The following is a 17,555-nucleotide window of genomic DNA, read 5'->3' on the forward strand; positions in this document are numbered from 1 at the left end:
GGACAGGTCGCCAGTCTGTCGCAGGGCCAAAACTAGCCGAGATGTTTTGGGTTTTTTTCTGGGGGCGGGGGTGTGTAAAAGGCAACAAATTTGCCAAAACAGGCAACATCAAAACTACTGTCATCGTTTAAACAACTGTGTTAAATTTGGTATTCCAGTTATTTTTTTTCATCCCCGTCCATGTGGATTACAACCCATCTGTATTGAAATTGTGATGCTTATGAATCAGTCATTTTTGGCTGTTTTGTAAAACTACTGAAATTACTTTAGTAGTACAGAACGATGCCTTACTGCACAGCAGTGCATTCAGTTTGGCTTTTTTTATAAGAAGTTCAAAGCACATAGTTTACAGCGGCCTTTCACACCGAGCTGTTCACCGGCTCAGCGCTGTCTGTGGAAGCTGGAAAAGTCAGGGAGTCTGTTTCACAGGTTTTTGGGGATTTTTTTTTTTTTCAGCCAAATATTTTCCAGTTCATCTTCAGAAATAGGCGACATGTAGTGCATTCCACTTAAAACTGGAATTTCTTAGTTCTTAGCTGGAATTTTCCACAGGAATGCTCCTACTCATCAGTTTCATTCTTATCTCACTATAAGCCTCAAGTACCCAACACTTTAACAAACTGTCCAAGCACTACATAAACAGTGCGTTTCCTCAAGCCTCACTACTTTACAAAGGGATTTCATGTTCTTTATGTGTCAGCAATTTATAGTACATTTACTCATGCATATTTGCACCTAGACGACAATACCAGTGTGAAAAGTACCTCAGGGAGGAGGGTGTGTTCTTTAAAGTTGTACTTTGGACCTAAAACTGTGTCACGTGGTGTGTGTGTGTGTGTGTGCGTGGCGTGGGTGGGGTGGGGGGTGGGGTGAATACGCCAGAATACACAACAATGCTGCATTTTTGTGGTCATACGGTTGTGATTTTGTAGGCCAATAAGACTTTAGTTACTTTACTTGCCCTCAATAAAAAGGTGTTTTATAAAAATCTTCATTGCATTTGTGTTAGAAAGTGTGTGCATTCTTTATTTAATAATCCTGTAACGGCTGAGAAGCACATTTAATCAACACGCTTCACAATCACACAATCAGACCAGGAAGACACCAGATTCAAATGGGGTTTGGGAAACATTTCATTTCATTAGCAATCAATCTTTGTTATTTTTTTTTCTTTGATGATATAATTGGCATCATTATTAATACTTAAAGAAAACAATTTCATGGATTTGAGATAAAAAGGTGCTATTATCAAAATAAAGCAGGAAAATTAGTTTTGTTTTTCCTCTGTTAAAGTTTGAGGGACCATAATTCATGGCTTGGCTTCATTTATGGCTTTGGCTGGATTTGTTCAATTGGTAGCTGGAGTTGGGTTGGATATCTCAGACGCCTCAAGTCTTCCTCCACCTGAAACGCAGAAAACAGAAAATCAAAGACTGTAAAAGCAGGTGTTCATACCTTTTGCAGGGTTCTGAAAACAATTTATCAGAACTTTTATTTTTGGCTGATATTTCCTTTAATTAAGAACAAACAAACAAAAAGACAGTTCCTTGTAGATTTAAGAAAAAAAAAACACATTCAGTAACAAAGATTCTGACTATTTAGTCATTTATTGTAAAACAAAACAGCCAACCTGAGCCAGCTCGTCTTTGAGTTCATTGTATTTTTCCACGTTGAATCTCTTCTTCCTGGCCCCCTTATAAAAATAACGCAGGAACTGCCTGTCCTGGACGTCTGGGTATACATAATCCTGTTGGAGAGAATAAAGTAGGCTAATTATTTAAAAATATATCTGCACACATGACAATTTTACACAAAAGAGCATTAGGTGTAACTAAAATTTGTTTTGCTGTAACACTTTAGATTTTTTTTTTTTTAACATCTAAAGTGTAAAATCAGCCTTATCATTTATCATTTCCTGGGTCTAGAGAGTTGGGGTAGATTTTATGGCTTTTTCCAGACTATAACTGGGCAGGGCAAATAGATGTATTTCCCAAAATGTGATCTTGAAATGATCAGAATATGTAAAAGGAAAAGCATTTTGAAAGTCAGTGAAAATTCTGGTACGTGACTTGCTGAGTAATAAGTTCTAACTGCTAGTTGTCAGTTACCCTGATAGGAAGTCAAGTTGAGCCATATTTATTTACACTACAAACAGCCTTCACCCCTTCAGGGCAATACAGGACATCCTTATTGTAGCTTCCATGTTGTTTTCACAGTCCACAATATATCGCATGCACACGCCCAAGTCTGAAGCAACAACTTGTGAAATGGCCTGAGAAGCACCTGTCATCTATACCTAGAGGAAAACGGTGAAGTCAGTCAGGTGTCTGAGTCTTACCTGTTTGGTGAGGATATAGTAGGCGAAAGCTCCCATGCTGGTCGAGTAGGTGATGAAATACGTGACGGGCTCCATGACGTCCCACGAATAGACCCACCAGGTGAGCCAGGCCAGAGCGCCGCCCTGCACGGACAGCAGCGCCAGGCCAACATACAGAGCCCTGGATGTCTGGAAGTCTGCTTTACCGGACAGGTCTGCCTTCATCTGTCACCAATAAAATGCAGAGAAAGATGGGTTACCAAGTCTCCAAGGAACCACCAAAACTGAAATGTCACCTGTTACCTTAAAATAAGGCTTTCAAGCAAGTATAACAAGGTACAAAGTAATTTCATGGGTGAGTGGTTGTTGCAACACATCGAGTACCTTCTCCAGAGGAGAAAGCTCCTGTTTGAGGTTGTCCAGTTTCTCCAGGAGCTCCCTCTCCTTCAGCAGCTGGTGTTCGGGCTGGTGGAGCGCCGTGTGCAGCAGGTGCACGACATGTTTCATGTCCTCCAGCTCCATAGCGTGCTCAGCGGATGCACACACTGCAACGGAGGCGCAACAGGGCAGACAACCAAGTGAAAGTAAAAGTGAAATATGAGAAGAATAGAAGATAATAACCACATTTTATCACCAGGATCAAGTGTAATTGGAAAACTGCCAAATGGAGAATTTATGAATGGAGATAAATGTGTTGTACCCTTTTCAGGAGCGCAGACATTATAAACTGCATTGTTGATGACAAGCTGAAAGTCCTTGTCCAGCAGGGCATCGATCAGCGTGCTGTTGGCAATGCGCTCCCCATCTGTCAAACCAAGTGCTGAACTGAATTAACTTTATCTTTCATACCGTGAAAAAAAGGTTTGCTGGCAGAGGGACCAAACAAATTCAATAAAACATGATAGCAACAAAAAGTATATCAAAAAACCCCACAGTGATAGACAAAGTAATTTACAGCTTAAAGAATGTAGTTCAGCACTGCATAACGACAGTTCATGTATGGGAATGATATCTGTGTGGAAAATAGCTCATCTGCTAATCTCTGCTGCTCTGGTCTAACTTCTAAAGTGATAAAAATCTTTGCTACAACCTGCCTCACCTGTCTCCTTCATGGAAAAATACACTTTTCACGAGTTACCCTTAAGGTAACTTAAGGAGGACTGCATCAGATACCCTTCCTAACTGCTCTGGTTCCCATACCAACTCAGATGTGACTGGCTATAAAATGATTAGAAGTTTGAAAAGGAAGTGTGGAGTACTGTTACAGAAAATTGCCCTATTTTTCTCCATCGTGTCAAAACATGGTACACTCAAGGCAACACATAACTTTGGAACTTTGGTGAGAGACACAGGTGTGTGAAGATCGTGTAGACCAATGTAACCTTGTGCCACTCCCTCCAGCTCACTGAGGAGCCACAGAGGTTTGCAAGATTATCTGTATGTAAAATACACTGCAGTATTCCCCAAAATTGCACGGTTTATGAATTTCTTTTAAAAGCAACAAGATCTACAAGATCATAAAACAGACACCACCCTGTTTTAAAGGGCAGGGAACCGTGACCTATTGTACTACAAACAGCCACAGTTACTCGCAGTGAAAGCTGATTAACTGATAACTGCTCAGTGCAAATGTGAAAATGAGTAAATGATTATTGTGGAGGCATCTTGCTTGACTGGTTATCGTTCATCCTTTTTGTGCACAACCCGGCGAACCAGACCGACTGCACCTGTTGCATGCTGAGCATGTCTTACCTTTAGAGAGAATTGAGGCGGTAGCTCCTGGGTCCTCTTTCTGCAGATCGCCGATCAAATCGCCCACGCTCATCAACATGGGCCTTAAAAAAAACAGACACTTCTCATTCCTGGATGGCAAGGGGACTTCCAGAACCAAACGGCCATGTTTGTACTTCAAAGATGCATCTGCTGCACAGTGAAGGGGGTGGGGGGTATGGACAGTTAGAGTGTTAAGTTTTGCATTTATTATCCCAAATATGTGCACATATAAGGCCAGTCTGACCACCCACAAGTAAAGTCACAAACCAGGTGCACACGTGTGACACAAAAGTTTAATATTATGTGGATGTAATAACATCATATTACCACTAGAGGGAGCATTTGTAGCGTAGAAAAGAGCTGGATAACTTCCAAGCGGAGGCCTTCTGTGCTGAACCTGTAAAGAAGGATATGAAGGGAGAATGAATGAAAGGAAAGAAATGACTCATTTTTTTTCTTTGTGTTCTCACGTACACACAGACACACACACACACACAGACACACAAACCCCGCCCTCGGCAAACTGTCATGTCAGCAGATGTTGGGAGAGTAAACAGATCCACGGAATACTAAAAGGAAGCATCTGAACAACCAAAAAGAAGCACTTGGAGACCTTCTGCCACAAGCCAGTTCACAGTGGTGTTTAATTACACCGTGGCTTCCTAATATGCTTTTATGTTACAAGGAACCAGCTGATGCATGACTTTAATTATTTTTGTGACAACGGTATTAAATGCTTAAATGAAAAGCAAGTGCATTTGTAAATATGAGACGTACTGTCACACAGTAAGACCTCAGGTATCTCCCAGACGCCTGAGTGTGGAGAACACATCCACTGAGAAGTTCATTATTCCAATCAGCAGGAGTACTTCTTTGTCCTACGCTTGGCATTCACTGGGTGTAGTCCTTCTGCTTTTTAATGCATGCTTGTATGCCTACACAGTGCAGGTATTTTGACATTAAGTTGCAAGCATAATTTAACACACTAAATACTAAAGCACACTAAATCTGACCACAATCTGCACACTCAGAAAGTCAGAAGGTTTCCCGCTTGGATACATCTTCATCCCACTAATGCCCAGTGATGCTGCAGACACTCTCTCCCATCCCTTGGCCTTCAAGCTGGGAGTTTGGTCAATCAATATTACATTAAAGAAGAACAAGGGAGCTGTCCGTTTTCATGGGAGGAAGGGGGCAGGCAAGTCTCCTATCACAGGAACATAGACACGAAGACACCAGATGTCCCGTTTCTCACGCTGCTTTGGAGTGAGCGCTTTAAGAGGGAAAATGTTTTAAACGAGGAATAATTAACACGCACTTTAGGCTGAAGCTTAACCTGAAACTTTTAGTACCACAGTGGTTCAAGCAAAGTGTGAAAGTGCTTTAAAAAGTTAGTGAAAATTACCCAAAACCTCAGGATACAAGGGCTTGTGTATCGGTTATGTATCACACAATGAAGAAAAATGTGGACAGCAAGAGTGAAGCAAAGTGGTCCCATGAGTCAAATTCGAGTTGCTCCAAATAGAGATAGAGTGCAATTAAGGGCTGCCCACACTGGCGGGGAAAACAATATGAAGGTGCCTTCTGTCTGATAGCACACACTGAAAAATGTCTAAAAGCTGCAGTGCACTGGGTAAGGAAACCTGAATAAGCTGTAGGACCCAAATTCTCAGCTTTCTTATCAGGACTGTAAAACACGACGAATTAGTAGAATGAACAGGAACATTGTGGGATCCTGACACTCACTCACTATAATTTGCCTCTAACAAGTTAAATATCCATTTACAGTGCACCTTCCCTCCATCCCTCACAGAGCTCCATCTACAACATATCCACTACCCCTCCTCTGCACACGTCCAAACCATCTCATCCTTGCCTCTCTTACTGTGTCTCCACCCTGCACAACCTGAGCTGTCTCTCTGATGTACTCACTTCCAATCTTGTCCATTCTGGTGACTCCCAATGAAAACCTTAAACTCCTCAGCTTGGCCTCCTGTCTTTTTGTCAATGCCAAAATCTCCACCCCATATATCATAGCAGGTCTCACCTGTTAACCTACCTTTTCACTCGTCTCTACCCACTCCAACCTGCCTGCACTCTCTTCTTCACCTCTCTTGTTCAGATGGCTGACTGTTACACCCGTCTCCCTCTCGTTTACACGTGTGTATTCTGTCTTTCGTTTGTTGACTTTCATTCCTCCGCTCTCCAGCGTATACTTGCTCCCTACTCTCACTACAGATCATAATGTTGTCTGTGAAAATCATAGTCCACGGAGACTCCTGCTTGACCTTACCTGTAAACCTGTCCTTCACCACTGCAGACAAGGAGCCCCACCCCTGCTGCACACCTCAGCACTGTCTCACTGTCCTCATAAATGTCACACATGACCCTCACATACCTTTCTGCCACTCTTGACTTTCCTCAGACAATACCACACTTATTTAGCCTTGAAATGTTCAAATATACAACATTTGAGAGGCTAAAAACATACTTTTGCTTCCCTGCTAACAACTCGCCCAGAAAACACTGTGGGTAGACCCACACAGCCTACTGAGTGGCGTGCTGTAGGGCAGTCCACATTAAACCACAGGTAACCATTTGGGCCTGTATGGGTATGTCCACAGTAAGGCCATAACCTGTAGTGAGGGACAGAGCTTCGTTCTAAGGGCTCATAGGCGAAAATAGATCGACAACAAGTGGCCCAACACACCCAGAGAGATTTAATATGGATAAGTGATTTGAGTGCTGTTTTCAGACGCTGCCAAATTTGACTTTTCTCCCAGTCACATTTATCCCGGAAAACATAACCACGCTATCCAAAGTGGCCAGAAATAATCTAGTTATTCTGTCACTACAGAGTTAACCTCTGACACCAAACACCTTCCCAGCATATTTAACAACAGACTCAGAAAACCTTTTATTTGCCACCTCTGCTCCAACAGTCACTGTGCTTCATTAAACAGAGTTGGAGGCATTCTCTGCCAACACACACGATGGGTGCTTGAAATGCATTCAACACTAGACTCACATTAGCAAACAGTTCAGGCCAGAAGTGGTTTAACGGCGGGTGTGAGCGCAGCGACGGTTTTTGCACTCTTTGCGCATCGGTGCCCTGCTAATGTGAAAACAGCAGAGCTGAAGTTAAGCATTAAGGACGAGGACAGACTGTTTGCTGAATGGGTGTGCATGAGCGAGATCACTGACCGAAGACAATTCAACAGCTGAGTGCCTACAGGCATTTTATATTCTGTGTACACACGTTACCAATCCCATTCTTAAATCAACACAACGTGGCTACCATGGCAGATAATACAGCTTCAGGGCTGTGTGATGAATAATAGTCCACTTCCAAAGCCATGCTCTCAGCCCTCTGTTATTATAGGCTCTAACACACTGCGTGATGAATACTGACCTTCGTTTGTCTTACCTTCCTGTGACAGCTACAAAGAAGTAAAAAAAAAACATTAAAGAACAATTTGGCAATGCTAGCAAACCGATCAACATTTACAGGGTGACAGATGACCTCCAAAGTAGATTGTAGGGTTTGAAACGGGAAAACTGAGACCCAAATCAAATGTTTTTTGCATTTTCAAATAGATCATTAAAATAACTTTGATTTTATTTTTATTTCTGTTCAGCCCAAAGCTAAGCTGAATATCACTGTTTTCGTAGATATGTAGCCATAAACCAAACTTGGAAGGAGGAAAAATTATTTTTGAGTTCATCCTCAAGGAAGCTTGAATAGCATGTTGACGTATTTAAAAGTTGCCAAGATATTTTTCACTCAAAATCAGAAAAATAAACCTCACATTTGAGCTGGATGAACAGTTACTCTGAGAATACAGTCCCTTTGACGGCACACCTACCATACAGTTTCTCCCACAGCTTCAAATACCACCAGGAGTGTTTCAGGAGTGGCACATTTAGTCTGGATGGTGTTTTTTATTCTCTCTGCTGTCCTGCAATCTTTTGAGCGGCTGCATTGGAGCCAGAACTGAAAACAGTCTCACCTGCTGTTCTCTGGTCATAGGCTCCAAAAAGTCATCAACTTTAAGGTGCAGACACATAATCTTATGTCTGCCCTTTCAATAATCGCTGAAATATTTCAGTTTAACTACTCACAGAGAAGTAATGAAAATTGACCGTTAGGCCAGCAGCATCCAATTCCAGCTTGTGTTGCATTTAGCAAAGGTTCAGTATGTTTCTGCAAGTAGTTGGCAAGAGTTTACAGACAAGTCAGCATCTTCCATGCAAACTACAGGCAACGGTGGCAATCTGCTATTCTCAGAAATCGCAAGTAAGTTTTTGGTGAAGCACTTTAAAGGTCTTTGCAACTGTCAACAACTTAATTAACCAACCAGTTGGGGGAATACAAGGGACGTCTCGAGTCAAATTTTTATGGTTTAAAATAAGGACATAATGTATAATGACTGCTGTGAAATTTTAGCTTCATGTATCGCGTTCTTTTCTAGCTATTTATTTTTTAAAGAGGCACATTTACTTTTAGGCCTTTTTTTACACATTGAAATAGGCAGTGTTTGAACATGAATATCTCAAAAACTATTACAGTCAAAAGCCTGAAATAACACGTGGCCTTTCTTACCATAAAGAAAATGGATCAGAGCTGTAATCTGGGACAGAATGCCTGTTAGTGCCATTCTAATTTAACCTGAGTTATCCAGCTCTTCCAGGACATTGTGCATGCCTACAAAGATTGTCTGGAAAATGAAAAACATGCACATATGTAATACAATTACTTCCTAATTATAATTACAGTTCTATCTGGAAACTTTTCTATTTTAGGTTAGACTATCTACTGATATTCTGTTTCTGTGGAACAACTTGACATATTTGCTCAATCCAGCATGAAAGCTGAATGAAAATAGCATTTTCTTTATTTTTGTGTATAAGAATTTCATATTAAAAAGCATTCTACATGTTTCATTTTGCATTAGTGTTCACTTATAAAGTGCTTCACTGGTTCATGTTTATGATATCTTTAATAGTTTTGTATGTTCAAACATAACCTCAGATTATTATTAACTATATATATCCGAATATCTCTGGACCGTAAAGTTGTTAAGTAAATTGCAAGCGGCTGAGCAGAAGATCCCATGATGATTTGTAGCTGTCAGGGGGTCAGTGACCGGTCTCTATGGCTGTGTGACTGAGGCTTTAGCGATCAATTTCACAGTGGCTGCTCACAAATTCCAGCAAACACTCGCCAACCAATCAACAAATACACATTTCTCAGTTCCACTGACCCAAATTAATGGAGTTTAAAATTGGCAAATAGTTATCAGCTACAGCTGCCTGTGCTGGCATCCACCTCCCAATCAGCATGCTTATTTCTCCTGCACAGTTTAACATGTTAACATGGTGGCATGTGGGGATTGAAACTTCCACTTTGGCTTCATTTTCACTGAGCTCAAGTTTTACTTAAGCTACTCTAGTGCAAACAGCCGGACCCGCCCATTGCTTATGCAACACACATACATGACTGGTTATCACATCCTGCAGGTTGAAGACTGTAGTGCCTGAACAAGCCCACACATGACAAACACATGAGTAACAGCTAACCGAATGCCTCTCATGGCACAAAACATGCCTGACTCGGAGAAACGATTGGGCTCTCTGCGTTGGCAGAAATTGCCATTGCCTAAATTTGTCTTCTTATCAAAACAAAACACACTTCCCTGTTACGCAGCGCATCAATATTCAGAGCGCAGAGTGGTCGTTGTCTATCTATTGTCCTTCACACATTCCTGGAGCTGCAGGGAACATCACTGCACATCTGCCCCTCATCACCCAATCGTTTCATCCAACTGTTCACAGAACAATCAGCTGAAGGTGTATTTACGCCGTGAGCTAAGCATTTTTTATTTATGTCACGCAAACAGGGAAGGAGGAGAGAGAACCCGGGCGGTGAAAACTTGGGAATATGGTGACAATCTGCCAGCCTCTCTTCTTCCTCGTGCAGAGGCTGTGGCTTGCTGCTCCAGTAATGATCGGCGTCTATCGCCGTGGCGAGCAGCCTCATTTTCCCTGCAGTCTTCCATCAGTTCCCTCTATTATCAATCCTGTCACAGCTGAGCTATGGCCTCCTAAAGGAATCGGCTCCCACTCTGGCCACAGATGTGATATTGCCAAGCAAAGGGGAAAGAGATTTTAGCCGTCGCATAAGGAATCATAAGAGAATAACTTACAGTGTCTACCCAGCATGACCCGAGGCATAAAGAAAAATGTGCAAGCGTGATAAACTACGGCTGCCAGGAGGAGAAATTGAATTACTCTGTGTTGCCATTATGATTGAGAACAGCCAGCACTCTGGCATGAAAACGATTTGCATTGAACCATTTATCTTCTCCTACTCAGTTAATGATCCGGATCGGTTAAGAGAACAAAGAGAAGGTGGGAAGCGGGAAGAAGATGACTGCGGGGTTGATGTGCTGTACGAACACAAGGCTGAGGTTGTGTTTCATGCAAATACAATGAATAAATAGGTTTGTAACACTATTAAACAAATAGCAGCACACACACACAAAAACAATTTCTCTAAATCAAAAATGGCTTCTGGGAATACAAAGTGAACTTTAAAAGGAAGGCGCAATAAGCAGAGCGTTCCTATCTGTGACCACTGTACAACTACACTAAAAAGGGCGGAGCGAGTACTCACATTTAGCCCATTTATTCTTACAGTTAGTCATCTCAGTCCAAACGTCCACATTTATAACCAACTCATCATTCCCCAAGCTTATCTCCGCAAAGACTGGTACAACTTTCAACCCCGAATGCCACAGAGAAGGAGCTGAATACTCAAAAACATGGAGGACGAGGAAAAAAAGGAGGGCAGAAATTAAGGAATTCATGTGGCGTTCGCAAAGGTCCAGAACAGACGGATCTAAAAAAGTTGATTAAAAAGGAGCAGAAAACAAACGCAAAGCCGATACAAGAAACCCTCTGAGTGATTCACATTACCACTTTAGTGACACATGGCTTAGAAATGCTTCATCACAAGGTCACAACAGGACAGGAACAGCACATATATATGAGTATCTTGTTGGATTAAAAGCTATACTGAGTTTACTTATTAAACCCTGAGAAAAACGCCCTCATTTGCACAAGGATTGAAGAGGAGTTTACTTGTGACTATAAAAACCAGAGCAACTTTCACTACTTATCACACACAGTGCAGTGCTCTGATGGGCTGTTATCACAAGACCATAACAATGCAGGGTCAACACCATCACACCCACTGTTTACATGCTTCTGTAAAGACAGCGGCACCATTACCATGGTATTAAACGAGCTACTGGAATGTTCCTTTGAGTGGATGTGCTTTAAATCTGTGCTAGATTTATCAGCGACTGTTGTGGCACAGATTAGGAATAATGTTTTTTGAGCTTTATGTGTATTAATGCTATTGTAAAAATATGAATTGAACTGAGAACTATTATTATCTCATTTTAGATGCGCCTGTAGATGTGGTCAAGATGACCTGCTGAAGTTCAAACCGAGAATCGGAACAGAGAAGAAAGGTGGTTTAAGTGACTTTGAACGTGGCATTGTTGTTGGTGCCAGATGGGCTGGTCTGAGTAGTTCTGAAAATGCTGATGAGCCATCTCTAATGTTTACAGAGAATGGTCTGAAAGAGTAAATATACCACGAGCTGCAGTTCTCTGAGAGAAAAAGCCCTGCTTATGCCAGAGGTCAGAGGAGAATGGCCAGAGTGCCGAGAGCTGACAGGAAGGCAACAGTAACTCAAATAACCACTCGTTACAATGAAGGTATGCAGAAGAGCATCTCTGAATTAATACAACGTGGAACCTTGAAGCAGATGAGCTGCAGCAGCAGAAGACCATGCCGAGTGCAACTCATGCCGGCTAAGAACAGGAAACTGAAGGTGTCATTTAAACTGGCTGCAGACTGGAAGATTGGAATAACGTTGCCTGCTGCAGCATTTGGATGGTAGGGTCAGAATATGATGAAAGCATGGATCCATCCTGCCTTCTTTCAGTGGTTCAGGATGATGGAGGTGGTGGTGTTATGGTGTGGGTGATATTTTCTTTACACACTTTGAGGCTACGGCCTTCCTGCGTATTGTTGCTGACCATGTTCACACCTTCATGACTGCAGTCAATTTGATTTATTTAAGACATTTGATTATATGTAAAGTCAATGTGTTTACTATATAAACATAAAAAACTATGTAGGTCTACAGGCAACAAAAAGTACGAAACGTTACAAACTAGAGCCTGCATTGATGCCAGTGGCCCATCTACTTAATAAATTCTATGTTGTTCTATGTGCAATCCACCAAGCGTCAGGAACAGCGCATCAGTTGCTGATGGTGAGCCAACATAACAACAGCAGGGCATTAGTGTAATGGCAAATGTGTTATTTTTGTACATTTTTGATATTTTTTTTTTAACTTAACAGCAAAGTGTCAAGTGGTGACACTGACAACGACTCTCTCTCGTCATGTTTGACGTAACACAGTTTAGGAAGCTCTTATGGTAACAACATGTTTACTGTTTCACTCCACACACGAAACATACAAAGAGAGGCGCACTCACAGTAAGAGGAGAGAAAGGGAAAACTACCGTGACCGCAAAGACAAATTACATGAAAATTACACGTTTTTTTCACTTCATTTATCCAGGGCCTGTTGTCATTCATTATCTGATCTTTTTCCAATTCAAACTTTTACATTAGCGCAACTTCTTTACTTCTCTCAGGTCACCCTGCCCCGCCTTTCCAAGCTGAAGAAGTGATGTTGCATAACCTCTGATGACACCTTGCATAAACATGCAATTTCCCCCCCCCTAAAAAGTAAACTTAGGAAACTTGCTGTCTGACATCACATCATGAAAACGAGTTCTAAAACTCACTGCACTCTCACCAAACCACAGTACTGTTCTTTCTACACGTTATTGTATTGAGCAACGGCTTCCTCTTTAAGCAACGCTGGACCACAGACGACGAGATCAGTTCTTGATATCTGCTGAGCCTTCTTACAATTAACAGTCACTTACTTTATTTGTTGCCCCAATGAATACAAGTATCTGCACCTGGCATGGCCACACTTGGTTGTCAGGCTTCTTCAAATGAAACCACTTAGATTTTACAGTGTTTGCCTGCCCTGTGCCAAGACAATAAAAAAAATGAGCAAATAGAGTTATGCCTAATTTATCCTACCCCGGTTGTGTCCTTTACTAAATTCCCAACTACACGATGCTCACCGTGCATGACACTGTGCATCCGCCGAATCCTGATTGGTCAACTAGTCGGCCAGAGCAACAGCGGACTTCACCGGGAATAGAAGAAAAGTTTTTGGAAGTAGGCTGCAAACAAACTCACTTGCAGATGACTTTATCATGTGTCCTGCCATTGCGCCTGAAGGGCTGTTCAAACAGACCCGTATTATAAATGCTCCCAAAAGCCTGACGTCTCATTTTAGCATTGCACACATATTCAATACACTAAACTAATGCTTTTGCGTTTTTTCATCCTGCTTAGCCCCATTGATTCAGCACTTTTATGGACGCGCAGAGACAACGCTGATATCGATTCTCTCATCTGAATGTGTGAAACTGCAAACAACTAACAGCGAGCAACACTTGAGTTTCCTGCAGACCAGTCGGGTTTCTCTCAGCACTTTGACAGAAACCAAAAGCCCTGTACATTTACCTGTATAGCATTACAGCAGTGACAGAGAAGCCCTAACTCCCTGTCACGTCTCTGGTGAATCTTTTGCGGAAAGAAGGTGATATTGAATGTTTTGTCTCTAATGGAATCTCACCAGGGAAAGGCTTGTGTTACAAATTTATAAAAGACGTGGCCTGAATATGAATATCACCCTATAGATACCCAAAAGAGATCATATCTGAATTCTGAGCAACTTAGGCCACAGGCTGCTCACAGTGCTGAGTAGCTGTACGTACTCTTACACAGTGGTTTTGAATTGAGGATTTATGAGGGTATTGGAGGCGAACCAGATCTTTAATATCAAAATGCAGGTGAACCTAGCTTTCTGCTGTCTCATGTACAATCTTCAGAGTGACCTCTGCCTCCTTCACTCAATCAAGTCCTCTGATACACTGCATTGAAAGGAGTCTGATTAAAAATTGGCAACTTGCTGTGTGGATTCTAAAAACCGGATCTGTACATTTGCATGCAGCCATGCTCTCTGCTTTTCTAAGTGCATTACATTCCTATTAAAAACATTCTGTGGCCCAGCTGCTCCTTTACAAAAGACACTTTCACTCTGAGTGCCCCGTTTTTGGGAGGTAATGTAATTTAGATTCTCCCGGCCTCTACTGCACTGAGGTTGATACGTTTCTGGCTGGGGAAAGAAAATTACAAAAAGCAGAGAAACGGCCCATTTTATAGTCTAACTGAAATCTATTGCTCAATATAGGCCGGTCTACAGAATGAAGAGGTTAAAGACCACGAAACCTTTGTGGCAGATCATTCCCAGTCTTTATTGTTTCACTTCCTGTCTTCTAAACCTCCAAATAAAGTGGAAAGAAATTCTGGAAATGACTTTATAAAACACATCGATGTGCTAACTCTGTTCTTTCTGTAGCCGATATGAATTGTATTTTTTTTTTTGCTGAAACATGGGTTGCTGTAAGGATTTCGCTTGCTGAAGCTCCACTTTTATATACGGTTCAGTCTAAAAATAAAACTCATCTTAGTCATTCTGGCATGTAGGAGTGAGTCACTGCATCCTGCCCCTCTGACAGCTTCAGTTTTCTTTCCAATCCAACAAACTCTATCTCAGCATCCATCTATGAAGGCTCTGATTGCACCGAGCAAAACAGAAAAAAACCAGTGTGCACTGTTCTCCCTGCACACTCACAGATTTGAGGCACCTTAATTGAGATCTGCCTGCCTGCCTGCAACTGAGCTGACCAAAGCAATTTCATGCAGCGGGCGATAAAAGATGTGGGCTGAACTGGCGCCTTGATAAAACTGTGAGTAAAAGCTTCACTACAAAAAATAAATAAATAAATAAAATCTCAAGGTGATGCTGTGATGGAGCGTGGGTTTTCACTTTCTGCAGCATTTCCCTGCTGCACTATTTCCTGACTGTGGGCTGGACATGTTTGTTGATGGGTGACGTATAGCTGCATGGTAGTGCTGTGGGATAATGTAGGTCCAATACCAACAGGGCCAGTATTGCCAATACCGATACCAATACCGATACTTTTACTCTATCATGGCAGGTTTTGTATGAGTGAGTAGTGTCTCATGACTTATGAGACAAATCATCCATCATGCAAATTATGAAAAAATTTCAATGATCACTAAATCAATGTGATATTTACTTTCCACAATAAATACCAAAACACCTTTCAGCCTTTCATGTATTTTGAAACAGTTTTTAATAGCCTGAAATTTTAATCTACCTCTCCTTAAAGCACTTTAAAAAAAATCAGACGCTAGTAGCAGAGTATCGATCCTATCACTAGTATGGATCAGACACTTTTGGTATCGATAGCCTCGATATTTGGATCGATCCTCCCAGATCTTCTGTACAGGCTCTACAGGCATGGAGACGACAGGAAAATGAAAAAAAGTTTTTGAGAAGCGCTCAAAATAAAGACAAAAACATCGTCTTGTGCTTCAGCAGGAAGCCACGGCACACTTTACACTGTGACGCCCACGAGGGACTCAGAGTACAGCGTTTATTTACCTGGTGTAGAAATGTAACCGGGCGAGCGGGTCTGAGACCGCAGCGTAGGCTCTGAACACTTCCCACGAGTCCCGCCGCAACTTTGCACACCGCCCGTACCGAAGCCATCGTCAGCCGGTAACCGTTTTTAGCCGCCTCGCTGGGGCATGCCGGGAGGAGAGAGGTCCAGGATGAGTATCTCAGAGCTCCGTGTTTCACTTTAAAACGGGCTGCTGTCTATGCGAATAGCAACAGACAGGAGGATCGCTACGGGACCCGGAGGAGGAGGAGGAAGAGAGCAGCCCGAGCTGCATACCATTTCCTCCTGACTACACCCGTGCGCTCTCTGCCAGACTCCGCTTCCTTTGTCCCCCACCCCTCCTCTTTCTTTCTGTTGGGTCTGTTTTGCATGAAACAGCAAGTGGGAAGCATATGCGCCTGTCAGGCTCACGGGACTGTAAGCTGACATCCCAAACATCACCCCCCTCTCCTCTCACGAATCATCATGAGGTGGTCTGATCACTAAAATAACACATTTATATGATGCTTATTAAGGCTGGAGCCGTTGTAACGTTACACTTTCAAGTCTTCATAACTACAGAGGGTGAACTTGGCCAGCTAGCAGGGTGCAGTCCTACACTCTAGAGCTCCACTTTAAGCATGTCACCCACAAATCGATTTCCTCTGATCCCACATTAAAATAGGGCCTTAGAGATAAAGTGAACTTTCTAATCACGGTGTTACATATGAGCAAGACTGCATTTCAGCTGTCAGCCAACAGGGGGAGCACTTACACACAAATACGTGTCACTGACATAAAGGTCAATGATGCACAATTCTTTGTTCTTTCAAATGCAAACATGGATAATGTTTCAAATTATGAGGTCAGCATTTGTGTGCAAAATCCATGTGAGCCAAAGATTTAGGTTTCAGTCAGGATACTTTGATTCAGACAGTTACTCAGGAGTTAGTTATTTCCATAGTTTGAGCAGACCTGTTGTTCAAGTCTCTCTGTTGGGGACAGCCAATCAGAACAAAAGTTAATTTAAAGGTAGTGTAGACTTAAAAGTGAGAGTTTCAGACAGTGCTTGAACTATTAGGTATGACGTGATATGAACTTATGCAAAGAAGCTCCAGTAAAGTTAATAAATCAATAAAAATAATAGCAGGAGGATAATAGATTGAGTGTTGTGCAGAGAGGTATCCTGCTGTCCAGTGAGGTTGGGCTCATAGACCATAATCTACTGCAGTGCAGACAGTAGGAAGCTGTGCATACAATGAAAAATGTTCACACTGCGTTCTGTGTTTCATCCCCAGAGCGAAGTATGTGCTACGGCTGGTGTATTGTGTCACAGAAAATGCAAGCATAACCGAGACAAATGGGCTTGAAAGCAGACAGGTCAGATAAATCTGTTATGAACATTCCCGTCCGGTGATTTATAATACTCCAGTCAGCCACAACATTAAAAGCACTGACAGGTGATGCGGCAATGTAAAATTTAGCTGTGAAACCTTGGGCCCTGGCATTAGTGGTGGATAATTCTGCAGCATTCCACCACAATGCGCGACTGTTTAGGAACAGGTTCAGAGGCCCTGAGGCGAAACACAACGGATGAAACAGCCTTCAAGCTCTCAGATCTGGGACAGGCCCCACCAACAGACACCTCACACTGCAGCCCACGGGAACTGGCAACATCCCAGTGCTACACACTTCAGCACAGCCACGTAGGTCTCGCTTTCCATGCCTTGGTGAATCTGAACTTTTTTTCAAGGGAGCGGGGGGGG

At 42.3% G+C, this 17,555-nt stretch overlaps 1 protein-coding gene across 2 annotated transcripts; it reads right to left on the reverse strand.

The window, feature by feature from the left end:
- Positions 1–218: 218 nt before the first annotated feature.
- LOC100704097 (mitochondrial calcium uniporter dominant negative subunit beta) lies at positions 219–16,137 on the reverse strand. 2 transcript variants are annotated; one of them, XM_013275759.3, is made up of 8 exons: positions 15,792–16,137; positions 4,418–4,487; positions 4,070–4,237; positions 3,018–3,122; positions 2,702–2,862; positions 2,339–2,542; positions 1,631–1,747; positions 219–1,404 (listed from the first exon to the last, which is right to left on the reverse strand). In XM_013275759.3, the coding sequence occupies exons 1-8, from the start codon at positions 15,897–15,899 to the stop codon at positions 1,327–1,329; spliced, it is 1,011 nt and encodes a 336-aa protein (XP_013131213.1). In that variant the 5' UTR covers positions 15,900–16,137; the 3' UTR covers positions 219–1,326. The 2 variants fall into 2 exon arrangements, with proteins under 2 accessions (XP_013131213.1, XP_013131212.1); XM_013275758.3 differs by having other exon boundaries at positions 4,070–4,240; positions 15,792–16,135.
- Positions 16,138–17,555: the final 1,418 nt, after the last annotated feature.

Source organism: Oreochromis niloticus, linkage group LG6, assembly GCF_001858045.2.
Source record: "Oreochromis niloticus isolate F11D_XX linkage group LG6, O_niloticus_UMD_NMBU, whole genome shotgun sequence".
NCBI classification, from domain to species: Eukaryota; Metazoa; Chordata; class Actinopteri; order Cichliformes; family Cichlidae; genus Oreochromis; species Oreochromis niloticus.